The 19,969-nt window shown below is 40.9% G+C and overlaps 2 protein-coding genes across 8 annotated transcripts; both read left to right on the top strand.

The window, feature by feature from the left end:
* The first annotated feature begins 579 nt into the window (after positions 1-579).
* Positions 580-4,755, top strand: LOC141808486 (transcription factor 21). The gene is made up of 2 exons (XM_074695112.1): positions 580-2,350; positions 3,233-4,755. Exons 1-2 carry the CDS (start codon positions 1,771-1,773, stop codon positions 3,268-3,270), a joined length of 618 nt encoding a protein of 205 aa, XP_074551213.1. The 5' UTR covers positions 580-1,770; the 3' UTR covers positions 3,271-4,755.
* Positions 4,756-6,646: 1,891 nt separating this feature from the next.
* On the top strand, positions 6,647-19,643 carry twist2. Of its 7 annotated transcripts, none has more exons than XR_012599904.1 (6): positions 6,647-6,804; positions 13,362-13,550; positions 14,166-14,319; positions 15,179-15,264; positions 15,355-15,450; positions 19,228-19,643. XR_012599904.1 is itself a non-coding variant. In XM_074695081.1 (2 exons), the coding sequence occupies exon 1, from the start codon at positions 16,424-16,426 to the stop codon at positions 16,916-16,918; it is 495 nt and encodes a 164-aa protein (XP_074551182.1). In that variant the 5' UTR covers positions 16,154-16,423; the 3' UTR covers positions 16,919-16,951; positions 19,228-19,643. The 7 variants fall into 7 exon arrangements, 1 of the variants encoding a protein (XP_074551182.1); XR_012599903.1 differs by having other exon boundaries at positions 6,648-6,804; positions 15,175-15,264; XR_012599906.1 differs by lacking the exon at positions 15,179-15,264 and having other exon boundaries at positions 6,649-6,804; positions 14,166-14,330.
* Positions 19,644-19,969: the final 326 nt, after the last annotated feature.

Here is a 19,969-nt window from a genome sequence, read left to right as displayed (position 1 = left end):
CATTTTCAGCACCGCACGCTGAATTTCTCGTTCGGTCCCATTTACACTCCAAATAATAATATTACACAAGAGTTAACACAAGACTGGCCTGCGAACAATGAGACAATTAATCAGGATGTTTTACTTTCAGTTCTCTCTTGTGTGTCAGTTTCAGCATGATTAAACTGCAGGATGGGAAATGGTAAGAAGGACATGGTAACTTCATTAGCTTTTGTAACTTTTGGAAAAGTGTAGCAACTCTGAAGTGTTTCATGAAACAAATAGTGAGATCCCTGCAGGGAAATCAAACTCACTTAAAGAAAATACCGACAGCATTGTGGCCTTTTTTGTTTCTCATTCACATCAACTGTTGTATGAGTAACTCTCATCTTTCTTTAATTTTCCTAAAATATCACATCTGCGACAACTTAAGGGGAATCAATTATTCAAGCGCCTTGTTTCACTCGGATTCATGTAACACACCCAAGACACGAGGAGGAACAGCAGAGGACGTTTGCTTCATAGAACTTTTCATCGTGATTTTAAATCAATAATAATAATAATAATAATAATAATAATAATAATAATAATAATAATAATAATAATAATAATAATAATAATAACTCTTCAAAATGAATAGAAAATATATTATCACTATCACCTGTGAGGAAGGCCTAAAGTTGTGTTTTTTTTTGTTTTCTTCCAACTGTTCGAGGCTTCACCTGCCTCAGTAGTTCTCTGAATCATTCAGGTTAGACCAGCTGCTGCACCGAAAGGCCTCCTACCAGCCCGTGTTTACTGTTACAAAGTGAATTAACATCCTGGAGGACTTTGACAAATCAAAAGCACGTGTTAGCAAACATACAGCCTTGTTGAATTAGAGTTCATCCCCTAACTGCCCTCCGTCCAACCTCCAAGAAGGAGAGCGCGCGTATTTGATTAGCCCCAGCGTAATTACAGCGTGTGTCCTCTCCATGTTTACCAGTTAGTCAGTCATATCATTTGCAAATTAGGATTTTATTAATGTGGCTGCAGAACTCAAATTATGTGGGACGAGTTGTGGTGATGCTGCTGGAATATTTTACATCGTGTAGGTCTGTTTGGTATCTAACTTCAGTGCGTAGAAATATGTCTGGACCAGAATTAACCCAAAGGCAAATCAACATGAAAACGCTTCTTTTTCATTAAGATCTCGTTACATTCTGTCCCAACAAAGAGCTTCCATGTGTTTCTGTCAGTGTTTGTCACCAATTGAGCTCTAATAGATAAAACAATCCTATTCAGAGGCCACCGGGTTTGCACGGCCTGCTGCGTCGTAAAGCTCTGCTCGAGTCCTCCAATGACTGCTGCGCATTGAGTGCTTTTTTGTCAATATTAGCGCGACTACTTGTGGGGAAGTTTATAATTAGACACGTGTTTCCCCCGTTTTTTGTTGTCAGGGATCAACTGATTTCTTTGTAATGCGTTTTTAAAGCAATGAGCGAGCCACAGGGAGGGGTAAAGTATTCTTAAGAGCTCCTTTTCAGCTCTGAAGAAAAGGCCAGGGCGACCCGCCGAGAAAACATGGAGGCCCGGGAAGTATTTAATCCAGGAGATGTGCCCTTGCCGCTGTCACAGAGAGAAAGGGTTTCATGAAGGCAGTGACCAGGTTGTGAAGAAACCGCAGCGTTGTCAGCTATAGACTTGATCTATCTCTCCTCCAAAGCCTGAAACTAAGAGTAAATTAGTCACTTCATGACTGCGCATTGATTTTATTTCACAGTTGAAAGGGGAAAAATCCTTGGCAGAATTATGGAGGATATGCTTTTTGACTTCGACCAGGATGGCACTACAGATTTTGCCTTTTGGGGACAGATGGATCAAAACATCCAGTTTCAAACCCAGATGGACACCTTCCTGCTGGACTACACTGCGGCATCCGGCCAGCTCTCGCCCTGGTCCTCGTTTGGGAGTCAGTCCATGTTCCCGGACTCACAGCTGACCTTCACCGACCTGGACGTGGGCTCCCCGGGAGCGAGCATCTGCGCTGAAGGCGAGAGCTCCTCAGTGGATGAATCCCTGGAGGTGTCCAAGCATAGGGCGCGGCGGCTGGTGTCCCATCAGCCCTACAAGGTGCAGCGACACGCAGCCAACATCCGAGAGAGGAAGAGGATGCTGAGCATCAATTCTGCCTTTGAGGAGCTGCGCTGCCACGTGCCAACCTTCCCCTATGAGAAGCGACTGTCCAAGATAGACACACTGAGGCTGGCCATAGCTTACATCGCCCTGCTGAGAGAGATCCTCATGTCAGGCTGCGACCCCAAATCCTACGTGGATGAGTGCATGAAGAGCGGCTACAAGAACCGAACCAATGCCATCTGGAACACAAGTGGTGAGCTCAAACCCACTATTAGCCTTTAAACAACATGTTAGGTAATTGATCCTCAAATAAGGATGTGAAATGTTACACCTTCAATGTTTTCACATTTACCATTAGCCTTACATTAGCCTAAACTCTTCCAGCTGTCTGCAAAATGCCTATTCATCTTCGGGAACTGAATAGACAAATTTCTTAACTGTTAATATTTCTCAATAACAGGGAACTGTAATAAGTAATAAATTGGCAACTTTTATCACACAGCCAGCATAAAACTCTCCCTAATGAATCTGTCACATCAGACAGAGGACCCATGAAATGCCTTATATTGAAAACTTAAGTTAATCACATCCAACTCTAGTTATCAAAAAATTTTCCTAAAGTTTTCCCCAAAAAGATTTGATTAATACAATATGAATAAAGATTTGGCAGAAGCTGCTTCAAGAAAAAAAAATCTCTAATGGGCAGAAACTAAGAACAGAACCATACTTCTTGGTGAATGTCGATCTGCGTCATGATTACAGCATCATATTCTGTGTCTGCTTCATTTAAATCCCATTTATTAAGCATTCTTCAGTCACAAATATCTCAGTGTGGTGATTTTAAATGAAAGTCATTGTAAACAGCCTGTGTTTGCTGCACACTTTCATCCCCAGGTGTTTTTCCCTGTGCATATGTTCCCAAATGAGCCTCATATCACTTCAACACAATTACACACTCTCTAAATTTAAGTAATTCAGTGGGAATCTCTGTCTGAAACCTCTTTACATGGCTTTTCAGTGTTAAGTGTGCCTCCATCCTTTATCCCCACATCTAGAACTTGTTAAACAGTCATTAAAATGTATTAAAACTTATATGTTTGCCCTGCTTTTGTCTAACTGTGCGCCCACTCCCCAGATCTGACAGCCCGTCTCTCTTGGATAAAGTGGGATTAACCGAGGATCATGAGGCACCCCGAGTATTAAGGCTCAGGTTTGTTCTCCTGCTCTCTGTCTACATGTCAAAGGCAGGCGGTCGGCAGGCATGGCAGAACCTACTGATCGACATCTGCAGACTTCTCACCGGGTCACACACCTCAGGCTTTCTCAGCCCTTCCACTCCTGCATCATCCATGGCTTTTAATATTTTAATTTGTTGATGACTGGTAATGGAGAGCCATTGTTTTCAGGGCTGGGGAGGGGGAAAGGGTTGGCATTGTTTGCCCACATGGATGGCACTTGTCCCAGAAGAGGAGGGCACGCTGGCACAGGACTGAATGGACTTCCTGAGGGCTCATACTTCTGCATGCAGTGCTGAAGTGTTTTCTGGATGGGCGCTCATTAGTCTGCAAGTCGATGTGTTAAAAAGAGCCTTGATCATGTAAATGAGACAATGGGTGCACTGATCAGGGCGATGTTTTAGCATGTCAGCTGCTGCTGCTGCCAAACATGGCAATGAGGCTTATAGTGAACTGTTTTTTCCATGTGCAACCTCTATCATCTGCTGTATTATTTATTTATTTAATTATTTATTTATCTATTCTTTTATTTATTACAATTATCTTTTATTTATAAAAAACTGATTTCTTGGATATGTGATCGTACAAACTGATTATGTCATGTTTTGTAGCTCACTGGAGACAGTTTGTGTTTCTTGTCTTATTATTCTAGTTGACTGCACATAAAGAGTTAAGCTAATGTGTCATTTTCCTTGTGTGTATCATCATAGAGAAGCTCACACAGCATCGCAAGTTCACTGATATCTCTTTCTTTATGTCACAACTTTCCTAACAAGAACAATTTCTGTCAAACCTGTATCACTTTATTTGACCCCTGTGATTTTTTTTTCTCTGATGCATTATCAAGAAGAAAACAAGTTGTGAAATCTATGATTGAATCACGGTTCAATGTGATTTATCTTTATTTTGGGAGCACTGGTTAGAGGCATTAAGAATAGATCCCTTTGGGAGCACTGGTTAGAGGCATTAAGAATAGATCCCTGGTTAAGCCATTATAGACAACAAGAAATATTTCAGCAATTTATTTCCACTGGTTGTAACAAATGTTGCCTTGACTTCCTCTTCACTCCTCTCTTACATACACAAGACACTGAGTGTATTTATATCTGATTTTTAGGAGGAATTGAAGATGAAATATAAAAATGGGCATGAAGAAATGCTGTGTGCACCCTTTGGTGGCCATCACATCATCACATGTGACACCTGAGTCCCCCTAGTGGTATTAATTGACTTATTACCTCTAGAGATTAAATCATACGGGCATTCTCAGAGTTTTGTCTTAGGATCAATGGTCACATGAAAGGAAGTCCATTATTTACTGAAAGTCAAAGATAATAAAAGCAAGTGACATAATTATTAAATTGTTTTGATACTTAGAATGATTGATAACTTTTATCATTGTGGCTGCCATGGATTTAAGCCACAATTTTCCAGAGAATACAGCTCAAACCCTTAGAGAAGGCCAAGAATAAATCCCTGCGATTTTCATAATTCATTCATTTACTTTTGGTCCAAATTGTGGCGGAGGTTAAATGGATTAACCTTCTCTGGCCACTGCCATGAGATCATATCCCATGAAGAACAGCTCTGATACCGTACACAGGAGATATGACTCAGCTAAAGGGGAATTTTAAGGGTCGGAATGAGTAAGATTTATTCCAGTCTGTGGGTTGCATCAGGCCTCTTCTCTGTGTTGAGGTAGTTTATTGATTTAACATCCGACAGTCTTATCCTGACAAACACTGTGAGGCTGTTTAGCTATCAGGCAGCAGGTGTGTTTATCATGTTAGGTTAACTTTGGAGTCCAGGCATAGAACTTGTAAATATAATTAGTGGATCACATCCTGATAAACAATACAGCAATCGAGATAGAAGAGATCAGAAACAGTCTCAACAAAAAGTTAGGGATATCTCAAATTAAGACAGAGTAACACTCTGACATGTTTGTTACATATAAGTCAATGCAAGCGGAAATTCAACATGACCAGATCATCATGCTGCCTGTTTCGGGTTTACTGGGGCTCACTTCAGGATTGTAAACAAAAGTTTGTTATCTTAGTGTAGATTGCAATTTAGGATGAAAGTTAGTTGCTACATCACAGGTACAAATACTGCATATTCACATTATGCTGCTGCCATTGTGTAAAAAACTGGAATAAGTACGGGCACAAAACAGATGACCTTCTATGAAAGTCTCAGAAAACAATACAAATATTCACCAAGATTCCACCTTCACAAGTCACCTATACACACAGCAATAGTCTGCTGTATGCTAAGACCAGCTCGAGCGGCAGCTCTCTCTTCACTCCATTGTTTCCCTTATTTTTTTCTTCTCTTATTAATTGATGGCCTTTGATGATTTGTTGTCTGTTGACACCAAACTAGACACATTCACAGTGGTGTCGGTGTGTGTATGGAGATCCTACAGTTTCATTGTTAACACACAAGATTTCAGCTGTTAGTCCATAGCATGCTGATACTAAATGGTGCTAGGCTTAATGTTGATAGGGGTGGGCGATACTTGGAATTTGGTATCGATCCGATACCAAGTAAATATAGGGCTAGTATTACCGATACTGATACCGATACCGATACCTTTTACATGAAATGGATCATTGAACAATTTTGTGATTTTTGCCTTGAGTTGGTTGATTTGGATTATGATTATGGTAAAACACAGCACAAAGACTTTAGGCAATAAAAATGCTTCTATTAACTAACCCCAACAATAGGACACAATTTTAAATGTATAAAAGTAATAAAATAATTATTCTACCACCACAAATGTTTTAGGAAAAAAAAGTGCAAAATAACAAAAAAGTCCCTCCCATTTGCACAGAGAAGCAGCAGATGGAGGAAAGTAAAGTTAAGTGCTGGACGACACAAGAGAAACCGCAGTATCTATCTCATCACGCTAGTATCGAACCGATACCAATTCTCATCTTGGTATAGATACTATTGATATTTAGATCGACACGCCCACCCCTACCCTGCGAGCTGAGGAGGAGGCAGAACAATATAATGATACTTTGGTGTGAGCTAAGAGGAGATGACATCAACCTGTCTTTCAATTCATTATTTTTGGAAGTTTAAGATGTATTTCCTAAAAACTGAATGGGTTAGCCGTGCTAATCCAGCACCTATACCAGATGGTAGAGAGTAGCATCATGCTGTTCACTGACAGCTAATGAGAATTGTTTCTCAAGACTGCTGTGTTGCTCTGACTGTTGTTTGTCAGTGGCATCAATCTGGTAGAGGTGTTTTTTTTTACTCTAAATTGACTTTTATCAGCCTGAATATGCTCACTTTAGAGATGCTATGATGAGGATCTATTTTAATTAGACTGCCTCGCCACCTTCTGGCCCGGAATCTCACATATACAACCGGGAAAGATGTGACTTTTAAACAGACTTGTGTTTGTTTTGGAACACACATTCTCTTTTTAAGACAACTTTTTACCTGATACAACGAGGTAAGTTATTTATCAGTACATTTATGTGGCACTGTTGGAAACGTGACAACAAGCAAATGTAAGTTCTTACCATATGTCTGTAGCCATGTAGCACTACTAGCAACTCGGTGCTACGACGTATCCATAGGCAAACGTGACAACAAGCAAACCGTCAGTTTGTGCAGTAGTTCAGTAGCTGTCCATACATGGCTCTGACAGCCTGATCCTGTGAGACATGTTGGTAATGTGTAACATTAATAAATCATGGTCACTCCCTGCCAGTCCAGCGGGTTTGAACTGAAAAATATCACTAACAAGTTAGCCCTTTTAGCCTTTAGCTCAGGTTGTATCACTCTCCTGTTTAGCTGTCTTCTGCTCTCGTGTCCTTATTCAGTCTGACAGTCAGACTCCTGTGTCCACCATCACTACAAAATTAATCTCAGAAATCGTTTAAAGTAGAGAAAAACACAGATTCCTGTTCTATCTTCTAAACTTCATCAGCCGGCGTGGTGTTGTCATAGAGACTTGGACGTGCCGTAAATCAATTCGGTCCCGATTAGGAAGCTATGAAGTAAAGTTTCAAAATAGTCTATGTTGGTGCTGATAATCTTATTTTACAGTGGATTACAATCGGGCATATATCTAGAAGGGAGACTTTTTCAAGATCACTTTCAAACTACTAAAAAACTGCTGACTCTACACAAGCTTTTCAATCCCCCCTCATCACCTTAGTAACCAGAGTGTGTTGGCACTTTAATAGCTGTGAAACTCTTGTTAAATAGCTCACCTGTTTTTCTCATCACCACTCCTCTTCAGAAGACCACGCTGTCAGCCTCAGAGCTATTAACTCAGATCAGAGTGTGTGAGATAGAAATGCTGCCATCTTTAAAACTGGTCTCAGGGGCCATCCCTCAGGGGCCCTGAACAGTAGGGGGCATGTATTTGAAGCCTTCTCAGATGAGCAAAGGAACATTCAATAACTTCCTCCTTGGATTAGAGGAACAGGCCTCCTGGTGACCAGAGCAAACACATTGCAGTAAAAAGACAGTGTCAGCTCTTTAGGTGCTGGCAGTGTTAGCTCTCAGGGTGAGCAGAATTCAGTTGACAAATTAATACCAAAGCAACCATGCTGACTGTTTAGGTGCGATGTAACATGTAAAATCAGAATCAGAATCAGAATCAGCTCTATTCACCATGTATTTCCAGAATACAAGGAATTTGGCTCTGGTTTAAGCTGCACTCTCTTGGTACAATTGTTGGGAATAGAAAAGCACTGAGAAACACTAAATATTAAAAAAGTAGAAAAAATAGAACTAGAGAAAATAATAATAATTACAATACTAAAATAAAGTACTTTGAACGGAGTAGAATAAAGACATATAATCAATTTAAGTTAAAAAGTTAAAAAATAGTGCACTGAGTGGACAAATGAAAATATAATTAAAAATACAACAAAAAAATAGGAATAAAATAATGTGATGAATAAAGAAGTCCTAGAAACAATCCATGTGGACCAAAAGAAATACAGTCACAACACATTTGACAATCGCAAGACTTATATCAGGTCTAGACAGTTCCCTTTTTTACAGACCCAGACCTACCAGAAGAGAGTGTTTGGCATCAGCAACAAGGAAAAAACTTAACACCTTTACCTTTATAGGCAGGAACCAGACTCATAATTGAAAAGCCATTTGTTGTGACTGACCCCACCCTGAAAAAAGAGACACGGAGACAGAAAGAAAGGAAGAGTCTGGGTGCTAAACTAGCCAGCCCGCAGTCTAGAATTCACCGTCACTGAGCATTTGGTGCAGCAGGACACAAAAAGTATGACAGTTCTGACATTCAATGTTTTTACTTTGCACTTTTTAAAATTAAATCTAGACTGTACATGATTTGCAAATCATCATTGTTTTTTTTACCATTCACATAGTGTTGGAATAGGGGTTGTAGTTTTGTCCCCTGCAAAGATCTATTGTCCTGCAGCTTCAGACTAAACTAACAGTCCTATCTTTGTAAGGGTGCTGTTGGTGACACAGGTGACATTGAAGGGAGTGACAGTAGACTGTAAATGCCTCCCCTCTGTTGACATCCGCTGATCTTCACCCTACTTCTCTCAGCCCAATCAACTGAACAAACAGCAGCACTGTTTGCCCAGCCCTATAGCCTAGCCCCCTGCAACCTGCCTGAGCTGAGTGAAACCTCAGCAAGGCCCAGCCTCGTTGGGCCACCTGGTTGACACTTTGCACTGTGAACCTGAGTTAGCCATCATGCTAACCTTGGCACCAGGGTCACAAGTGCAGGACTAATTATGCTGCGTTATTTGTGCAGGAGGCAGCCCTATCAGCACCCGAGTGCACGCTCTCTCTGTCATTTGCTCAGCAAATTTACTCTGACCCTATCAACGGGACCAGCCCCCTCCCCCTCTCACACACACTCTCCCTCTCACTTGTTTTAGGCCTGGTTAAAGTTCAGATTCTGCAAGCAGAACACGCGTAATGAATATAATTGTGTTATAACCAACATAATTGCTCTGGCAACACTGTTTTTTGTAACTGTCAAGACAATGAAGTGTTTTTGAGTTGAGTGTGGGTTGAACTACACATTGGATAGAAACTCTTACTGGACTAAACTGATCAAATAAACATCACACCAATAAACACCACCTACCAATCAATTTGTATACACATGTGCAAATATGTATCTGGTGGTGGAAAAGTTCAGTCATTAATCAAAGGGGCTGATGGTTTGATCCAAGTATGAAATGAGCCAAATGCTTTACCAAACACAGATTCTACACTGAAGAAGGGCTTTTCAGTTTGTGTTAGAGCATGCATAGTGTGAAAGAACAGGTATGAGAAGCTATTTTTGAGTCTTTGATTTTATGATGGGGGCTGTGTTGTATGATGAGAAATAAGAAAAAAAACTTAACAGATTAACAAAAGCATAGCACCTTGAGAGAAGAGACAGAGCCTGGTTTTGTTCTGAGTTGTTACTTTTTTTATCCCTGCACAGAGTACAGGATTGTTTTCAACATATTCTGATCATATGCTTTGCAGATTTATGGCGGAGATATGTAGATCTGCACAACCAAGGGTGTGGCTAAGTAGGAGGCTAACGGTTTGCCTCAGCTCCATCCCTGACTCTTGAACCGGCATTTCCAATATGTTGACTGCTTTCATTTGGTGTGAAAACCCCTGGGTGATGCCACGGACACTCAGGAAAGTATTTCTACTGTTACCTGAGAGGTTTTTTCACAGAAGTATCTGTATTTTGACTTGAGTAAAGTTAAAATATACCTCTGCCAGCTCTACTTTGGGCCAGGAGTTGCAGATTTAATGTCACATGTTACTTGTTAAAGTATATAAAGACAAAAAGCTTCTTTGAAATTCATCTTATTTACTGTGATATATGTCTTTTAAATGTATTTTTTCTGTATTCAAAATTTTCATCTGTTTCTATATGAAAAGTATGTGTTTTGGAACTTTGGCAACCTTATCTGACAGATACAGTATGTGCCTGAAATAGACCGAATACATATACATATATATATATATATATATATATATATATATATATATATATATATATATATATATATATATATATATATATATATATATATATATATATATATATCATGGTTTCTTTTCAACAAGCCTTCCAAAGCTTGGAAGAGCTGCACTTCAAAGCTAGCCCAGTTCACTACATGGCCATAACTCTGTGAGGCAGGGCAGATGCAGGTATTGAGTGCACAGGTTTTGGAAAGGGGGGTTTATCCTGTCTTATTTCCCCCTCCACCTTCAGATATCAAAGCAGACTCTGACAGTGGGGGTCTCTGGCATCCTGGGCCTCTTTTCCACACGGGAGACAAAGCATGGAGCAGCAAGTCTGCATCGTATTAAACAAAGCCTAAATGCTTCAAGCTGTTACACACTTCCCAATGAAACCTTTATGAAAGGGCCCCTAATGCGATTTCAGAAACACCTTGTCATCAGCCCTGGAGCTGCAGAATGGAGAAGTGTGGATGTATGAATGAATGGGCTCTTGGCATTACTCACAGTTACTGAAGAATGACTCTATGAGTGGAGGTGCCTATGGTTTTATGGGCCAATATGTAGCTCTCATTGATATTGCCTGTTGTTTCATTTACTGTAGAGGCCTCTGCACAGAGACACTGATAATGTGAAGTGTCTGTATGGCATAAAAAAAAGACAGTTACTGAGTCCTCAGGGACTCTAAAACAGCTGAAGAAGAGTTAAAACAACATACACTATTTTTAGAAAGAAATAAAACAAGGTTTTTATGTTCTGACTGAATCCATTGATCTTTTGAAGTCATGAATCCGTCTTTTTTATATGTAAAAGCTGTGATGGTTTTTGTACTTATCTTGAATTAATTCAAAGCTAAATTCATGTCGCCACCGGGTCTGACGTGCAAATTCCTCTTCAGAACCGACATGTGAGTCACATTTTTAACAACTTACTGGAAAAGAATGGCGCAATAAAACAGACTTAGCTTTTGTTTTTGCTCAAGCTGGAAACCCAGTGATTTTTTTAACAGAGGATAAGTTAGAAAAAAAAAACTGTTTTCAGTGCATTTGTCTGTTATCTTGTGTTTTGCACATTTATGGAAGAAAATTTCCAAATGTTAGGACAATTCATTTTTAGTATTCCAAATATTTTCTAATCTCATGGGGTCTCTGCTTTTGAAGGATGGTTAAAACTTTCCAGAAGCTACCACCACACCTTTGGCCACTTATATGGAACCACCACATGCCAGTCCAGAACAATCCCTCACTTGGAGAATCATCACGCTTTTACTTTAAAGGGTCTGTGAGGAGTTTGAAAGTGATCTTGAAAAAGTCTCCCTTCTAGGTATATGCCTGATTGTAATCCACACTTTGAAATGAGATTATCACAACCAATATTGCTGGTTACAGGTTATTTTAAATGTCTTTTTCTTAGCTTCCAGTTCGGGTCGACCAGGGGCGAGTTAATTTACGGCACGTCTAGGTCTGTACAACAACACCACACCAGATGATGAAGTTTAGTAGTGAGAAGAGATAAAATACAGGGACTGTGTTTTTCTCTGCTAAAAACGATTTCTATTACTAATTTTGCAGTGATGGTGGACATGGGAGCCTAACTGTCAGACAGAGAAAGGACAGAAGAGCAGAAGGAAGCTAAACAGGAGAGAGATATAGCCCGAGCTAAAGGCTATTTAGCCTTTAGCTCGGGCTGTGTCACTCTAAAACCAGGGGTTAAACTGTTTGTGATAATGTCCATTCCAACCCACATGCAGCAGTTATTCTGCAGTGGTCTGTTCAAACTTGAGAGTCTATCAATAAAATGAAGAGTGAGGTTAAGTTAGCTCTGCTTGGTAGATGACTGGCAGGACACAGCTAACCAGGATTAACTATTGTACACATTACGGACATGTCTTAGAGCACCAGACTGCCAGCTACACTAAATATAAATGGCTTCTAAACTACTTAAAAACTGACAGTGTTTATTTGTTGTCACGTAAGCACCGGGCTAACATGTAGTCCGCTGCTACATTGTTTTCATGATGTCACATTTCAAACCTTAGCACTATGTAACTGTACTCATAAGTCCCTTACCAATGAGCGTTGTATCCAGTAAAAAGTTGTCTTGAACAAAGAAAATTTGTTTCGATTTGATCTCCATTAAATTCCAAAACAAACACATGCCTTGCTAAAAGTAATTCATGACAGTGTGCAGAGACTCAGGACCACAAGGTGGCAAGGGAGAGCAATTAAAACTGATCCTTGTGATGGTATCTATAAAAAGTTGTTTAGTAATCCTATTACTGTATGTTTTAATAGATATGTAAGATGCAGATGACTGATACTAGAGCACAGTGCATATATGTAGCCATAGTTAACATTGTTGAGTTATATAGTGATGCATATGAGTAAAATATTGCCCTGAAACTGCAAGGCTATAAGTAGCCTTGAAAGCTATTGTGCTGCTTTCAGACACTGTTCTCTGTGCAATGAGAACCAGCTGGGTCTTTCCTCTGCAAAACATCTTTAGTTCATCTTGTCACTGTCTGAAATACACACACACACACACACACACACACACACACACACACACACACACACACACACACACACACACACACACACACACACACACACACACAAAAGCAGGAATAGACACACTCATTCACACAATAACCAGGTGATAATGCATCCAGTTCATGAGTTTAAAGCACACACAGTAACACACATGCACAGCCAAACACATGCACATGCTTGCACACAGGCCCCTTCCTTAGATCCCCTTGCCAAGATCATTTGGGGTGAGCTCCACAAGTGTTTGGGGGGGTTCAAGTCAAAGGTAACCAATCCTGGCAGGCACATGGACAGTAAAATTCCACTCAACGCAGCCTCTAACAAATCATCTCTCCATAACTTCCCTCACACGTCCACAGCCCTCGGTGTCAGATCAAAGACAAGTGAATCATCACACATCCATACATTTGGCCTCTTCCCTCTGTTTTGCTCTTTTTCTTCCTTTCTTTTACTGACTGAGCTGTTTTTCATCTCTCAGCACCTCTCCTCACTCCCTGCTTTGCGATCAGCTGCTTCTATCCATGAGGTTGGTGCAGGAGTAGAAGGCCGAGCATACACCACCATAGATGTGTTTCCACGGATGTGACAGCAGAGAGGATCTGGGCTCATGAAGGTCATGCCCTCCATCCATGTGGAGCTGGTTTTAAAGGTGTCAGACAAGACAGAGGTACGTCATTCCGCTCGACTGAGTTACGACCTGAGCTCATCTTTGATCTAAAAGGCAGGTCATCCCTCCCTCCCCCTTCCGTCTCTCACTCTCTTCATTCTGCTGTCTTTACCTCTCTTTTATTCTCTCTCTGGGGGTTCTTCTATTAGCCACACAGACCTAAAAAAAATCCTCTTTCCCTCCACAGGGGTTTGGTGTGATTTACATGAACAATGGGCTGACATTTTCCAGAGATTATAGCAGATGAGCCAATAACTTGTTCTTTTAAGTTGAAGCTACATATCCTGTATTTACAGATCTTGCTGAGGGCCTAAATGGTCAATATCTGGAAGAAAAATTAAAATTTGATTAAGAAAATTCTATTTTGCTAAATTTCATAGATTTACACTACTAGAACTAATATTCAATGCAAATTAAATAAAAGTATTTGTGCTGTTGCATTGATATTTATCAAAAATGTAAGTACAATAACTTAATGTCAGTTACCTTATTATAGCTGAACTTTATTTTTACATCATCAGAATTACATCAGGACTGTTTTTAGCATCAAAGCAAGCTGTCATCCTCACACTGCATTTTCTCTTTTTGAAAATACATGCATGCTCATTTTTGCAGAAAGTCCAGGCCGGGCCCCTCTATTCCGCGTCTTCTTCTTGTGAAGTGTGTATATGTGCAGCCTGTAGCTCAAAGACGCTGTGCAGGATCAGACTCCCACTCCACAAGTCAGACCCTTCTCCCCTGGGCACAGAGGCCTCCTGCAGCTGAGCCGGTGAGCACGAGGTCAGAGGGCATAATCAGGGAAAGTGTATGTGTGTGTGTGTGTTAGCATGTGGGTGTGCTCCTGCTTGTGCATGTTCTCTCTCTCAAGAAATGCACACACTCACGTTTGAGAGTAACTTTCATATTTGCATGTGTGAAACATTACCTGCTTTGTAATAAAGAGGGTGCATGAATGAGAACAGTAAAATGCAACCACATTAGACCTGCGCTGAGACATGCCAGGGTCTGAATAAAGAGCTCTGGCACTGAGTGAAAGTAGTGTGACAGTCACCATTACGAAAGGAACCCAAAACACAAAGCAGAGCAGGGTTTCCTGTGGGCCAGGGGGGCTTTCAAGGGAAAAGCAGGATCTGTCCCAGTACCACGCCAGGGCTCATGGACTTATACAATGCAGTGCTACTTCCAGGAGGTATATGGTTCTGCTCCATTACAGCGGCCAGTCTCCCGGACATGTAGGGAGCTGCAAACATACAGCAGAGACATTGCAGAGTGATAATTTTCTCAGTGAACAAAAGTGTACACTGCACTGTAAAGCTGTTAAATTGCTTCCTAATAAGATGCAATTATTCAGTATAATTTGATTAATGAGAGGCTTATTTTAACAGTTGGAGTTTGTTTCCTTGATGATTTAATTCAATATTATGTTTGTAAGTTAAAGCCAACCTGAGGGCCCTTCTCTTAAAAAATGCATAATTTTTGTTTGGCTTAAACTATCTTATTATTTTGAATAAATGTCGAGTTAAAGTAAGATGCAATTATTCAGATATTTAAGATAAGTGGTGTATTTGATCATCTTTCTGCCAGGAAATGAATTTGTATAACGTTTTTCGTTTTCTTCAAAAAGTCAGAAGTGAAATTTCATTTCTCTGAGCAAAACAACGCCGTCTCTGTTGCAAAAGAACCACAACAGTACAGAAACGAGAAATCTCCCGAGGTCAGTCAGCTGATTTGGACAAACTGTGCATTCTGGCAGAGGATAAATTCAGCTCTATAATGTGAGCCACCTGTGCGCCTCTCTGTGCAGGAAAACATGACATGACAGATGAAGAGGTGGACCGCTGACAAAACGCATGGAGGAACCGTCTACTGGAGGTATCTGCAGAAACCGGAGAGCTGCTCGGTTAGTTTAAGCCTCCTTCCTGTTTTACTTCCACATTATAGGAGCTGTGAGAATGTACACACTTGATTCGATTAAAGATCAAGCGGATAGGTTTTCCAAAGGCCGATGTATGAGTGCGTAAATTGGCCTCTACAGAGCAAAAACTCGACACTGGAGGGGAATACAGTATTTATTGTGTACGGTTGGTTTGGGCAAATATAAAATGCCCTGCTGAGATCTGCAGTACTTAAAGAATAAATGGAAATCTTTTACGATATCAATTCAGTAGTTTTAATGAACTGAGGGCCAGTGTTTTACTTTGATGCAACTCCATGAATTTTGTATCAAAAAGTCTGGAATTGTTTTATAGGGACTGTGGGTAATATAAAAGTCAAACATGGGTCCGACCAACTGTATAAAATCTTAAAGGAATTATCCCTCAATCAGATCGATAATCAAGATTTTAATGTTTCTTTTAGATCGATTAAAGGAGGAGTTCAGGGGACCACTTCTTGGTTTATAATCCTAAATTCACAGTTAAATTAATTAAGATTTAGGGTAAAATTTGATTTAAGATAATAGTCCAAAATGTCGTGATTTGGCCGTACACTAAAGGGAAAATCAAAGGAATACGCGTTCCCTTTGACAGTAAAGAAAAGTGTCCTGAATAGAAACCATGACTGGTCCCTCCTGCTTATTAACCGACCAGGACGCGCAAACTCTAGCTCCCCCTCCGCCCTCCAAACCCCTCCCCTTTCACTCTCAAAACTATTTAGCATCTGAAACCAGGATAAAGTTTCCAAAAAAATTTAAGGACAAAACTTCCTGCACGAGGAGACGCGTGCCAACCTCCAGTAAGACACCAGTTTGAATCGCAGAGAGCAACACATTATTGTCCTCATATTTTTTCGGATTTCTACACATTTTTGTAACCACGGCTTCAAAGGTGGACAACGTTTTCTCCGCTCTATCCCTGCATTTCTTCAAGAAAGAAATGGAAGAGGGCTCCAGTTCCCCGGTCTCCCCTGTGGATAGTCTGGTGACCAGCGAGGAGGAGCTGGACAGGCAGCAGAAGCGCTTCGCGAAGAAGAGGAGACACAGTAAAAAGTCCTGCGAGGACAGCAGCGGCAGCAGCCCAGGAGCAGTGAAACGGGGGAAGAAACCGAGTCCGAGCAGCAACCAGTCCTACGAGGAGCTGCAGAACCAGCGCGTCCTGGCCAACGTCCGGGAGAGGCAACGGACTCAGTCTCTGAATGAGGCCTTTGCCTCTTTACGCAAAATTATCCCCACCCTGCCATCGGACAAACTGAGCAAGATACAGACGCTGAAGCTCGCCTCCAGATACATTGATTTTCTCTGTCAGGTGCTGCAGAGCGACGAGATGGACAACAAGATGTCCAGCTGCAGCTACGTTGCGCACGAAAGACTCAGTTACGCGTTCTCTGTGTGGAGAATGGAGGGTGCCTGGTCGATGTCAGCATCTCATTAGCACCCAGAGAACTTCACTTACTATGCCAAAGCGGTGGGTACCAAAGCTGAACCAAAAAATCCTATAGAGATACATGCAACCCTTTGAGTGACATAATTTCAAGGGGGTAAAAAATGTAAACAAGCGGCGCCTTGAAAAAATGAAAACAGATTTAACATGTTTGGAGGAAGAGCAGACTATAACGAGTGCATAAATCTTCCTCCTCAATTTATTTTCGTTCCTTGAGTGAGTTTTCAGTAAAATTTGAGCAGCAATGTGACAGTGTTTAAGCCACGTGTCTTGGATCTGAAAGGTGACACTCATAGCTCTCAGACATACAACAATACATAAACACACAACGGTGGTTTAAACCTTGCACATTGAGAAATGATTAAGCTGTGCATCAAATTTTATTTGCCTAAAGGCACACCTGGACCTGCGCGCACTTGTGTGTGTGTGTGTGTGTGTGTGTGTGTGTGTGTGTGTGTGTGTGTGTGTGTGTGTGTGTGTGTGTGTGTGTGTGTGTGTGTGTGTGTGTGTGTGTGTGTGTGTGTGTGTGTGTTACATGTCACACCGAGCCTCAGCATCTCTCCATCGCCTGGCTGTGCGTCCGCATCTGGATGCAGATGTGCTCGAGGCCTCGCTGCTCGTCACTTAAATTCTGAAGTCGTGCAAAGGTAGTGAATCAGCCAGTCAAATCCAAAACCCCAAGTCCAGCTCAGGATGTGGAAAAAGAAACATTGTCTTTATTTTAAGAGAAAGGGATCAGGCGCGGGGAAGTAGGCGGATTAACACAATAATAGTGTTGGATCCTTTTCACACGCAAGGCCTTCATGTGCCTCGTTAACCAAAAATGACACGTCCGTTCTATTTTTGATCAGAAGAACATTGAATCGAGCATTTGTGGCTCCAACAGTTAGTTTTTATTCGTCCTCTTTTAACGACATTTCATAATGAGTGGGGTAAGAAAAAAAAACACCAAAACGCAGCTGTGATGCCGCCACGGGTAATTTATATCCACAATAGAGAGCTTTCCTGTGCGCAGACCGCAGGAATGGGCAACTCGGCTGGACATGAAAAGTACAAGCCAGCCTCTGACAATAAAAACAGGGGCCCGTATTAACAAGCGGGCAGGATTTGGTCATGTTATTTTGCAGATTTCCAGCTCATGGGTTGAGAGGAGAGAGGAGGAGGAGAGGAAGACCTTTGTCAGGGATGTATTAAAAGTGAAGACCGTTTAGGCAAGTGACAGCTGAGAGGAAACCTTTCCTGGAGTCAATACTTGATTTTTCTCTGGGGTAATTTTTTGAGAACTGCACTCACTACAGAGATGTAAAGATTTGACTGAGACCTGAGTTATGAAGCATGAAAGGGCTATATTTTAACTTTCAAATGAAATACAACACATGTCCTTTCAAAGCCACTTAGATGCATCAAATTGTATGATTCTCGTCATTTTCTTACGATACCAATTTACACCAAATGTTACGTTTTGTCTAGGGAGGCGCACGATGGATAAAAACGCTGCTATCTAAGGGAACAAATACACTTTATGGCTTAAAGTGGTTTGTTTAGTTTCGTTGGTCTGACATTAAGTACGCAGACTTCCCCAGGAGGCCTCGGTGTAAGAAACAAACCCAGTGCAGTGAAGGAGAAAATGAGCTTCCTTACGGTGATTTGTATAGGCAAAAGTTGATTTGGGCTGGTTTCTGTCTCCAAATAATTCAGTCTATCATTGACCTCCGCAGAATAAAGATATAAAGAGAGGAAAAGCCAAGATTTCAAAGAATCACCCTGTCCCCAAGGCACAAACAAATATCTTTCGCATAGTAACAAAAAAAAAAAAAAAAAAAAAAAAACGCTCGGGGGATATCTGGCACGACAACGAAAAGGCCTGTATAGAGTATTCTTTAGGGATCTTGATCTAAGTACTTCAGTAATGACTGTGAATTCAATGCTGCTCTGAGGAATCACTTTTTATTGCTTTAGGACTTTCCTCTCATTTACAGCCAAATGGAAAAGCGTGAATTTACTCAGGTGTTCCAAAATCAAACCGCGAATAGCTCTATTTTGTACGTGCGTTTCACTGCAGCTGCATGTGCATTTTCTGTCGCCATATGGTTTCATTCTACTCAGTGGCAATAATTGATTCATTAATGACTTCCCACATGCTAAGCGAGCCAGGGAATGTTAGAAAAACTTCACATGTTCCGTCACGAAAAAAAGCCAGGATCAATGTGCGTCATGCGTTAAGTTAAAGTCACATATTTCTCTGCAAATGCTCCTTTTCTGGGTTGATGTTTATGTTTGTATCTTCTCCTCCATTTCAGACTGTTTACTTCTACAAATTATGAAGACCAAAGGGATTATTAAAGAACCCATCGACCTCAAAGGCATGGCGGAGAGACGTAATGTGACCCTCAACTACAAACTCTTGGGAGTGTGTGAATGCAGATTCATCATACTGCTTCAGACTGTCCGGTGCTGTTTGTGGCAAAGAGGAGGAAACACACAGAGAACTGTAATGTATAAAGGCGAATAGCTCGGCCAAAGCCTGCATTAAATAGAAGGAGTTATATTTTGTTTTCAAAAGACTTTAAACCAAAGTATAAATTTATATATAAATAAATGCATATTGTACATACATGTATAAGTGCGCCTGTAGCCTGTAAAGGGACCAATGCAATTTACAGACATTTGCTGCATGGATCTATTTCACCGGCTTTCTTTAGCAAGTCTCCAAACTCCGTCCAATGTACATTTTGTTTTGCTTTATTTATTAAAACACATATTTTTGAACGAAATTTGGTCGATATTTTATTTTTGCTATCAAGAATGTCGTTCAGCTGAATTACTTCCTCTGAACCCAGTCTGGGTCCCGCTTGTTTTCAGTGCATTCCAGTCTAATAAGACGTTAATGATGGAGCGAGTTTTAATGCCAGATTAAAAGTCCGTGGTTCGCTTGCTCAGGTTCCTCTGGTGCCCTAAAAGAAACATGCCAACAGCGTTTTTTTTTTCTCTCTTTTGGGTGTGAGAATTTACCCTTTTTTATTCCCCTTCTCTTGTTATGGG

Source organism: Halichoeres trimaculatus, unplaced genomic scaffold (assembly GCF_033239565.1).
Source record: "Halichoeres trimaculatus isolate MK-OKI-2021-1 unplaced genomic scaffold, fHalTri1.1 fHalTri1_scaffold_19, whole genome shotgun sequence".
NCBI classification, from domain to species: Eukaryota; Metazoa; Chordata; class Actinopteri; order Labriformes; family Labridae; genus Halichoeres; species Halichoeres trimaculatus.
The sequence above is the reverse complement of the archived record's forward strand: the minus strand, read 5'-3'. Positions and strand labels throughout refer to the sequence as shown.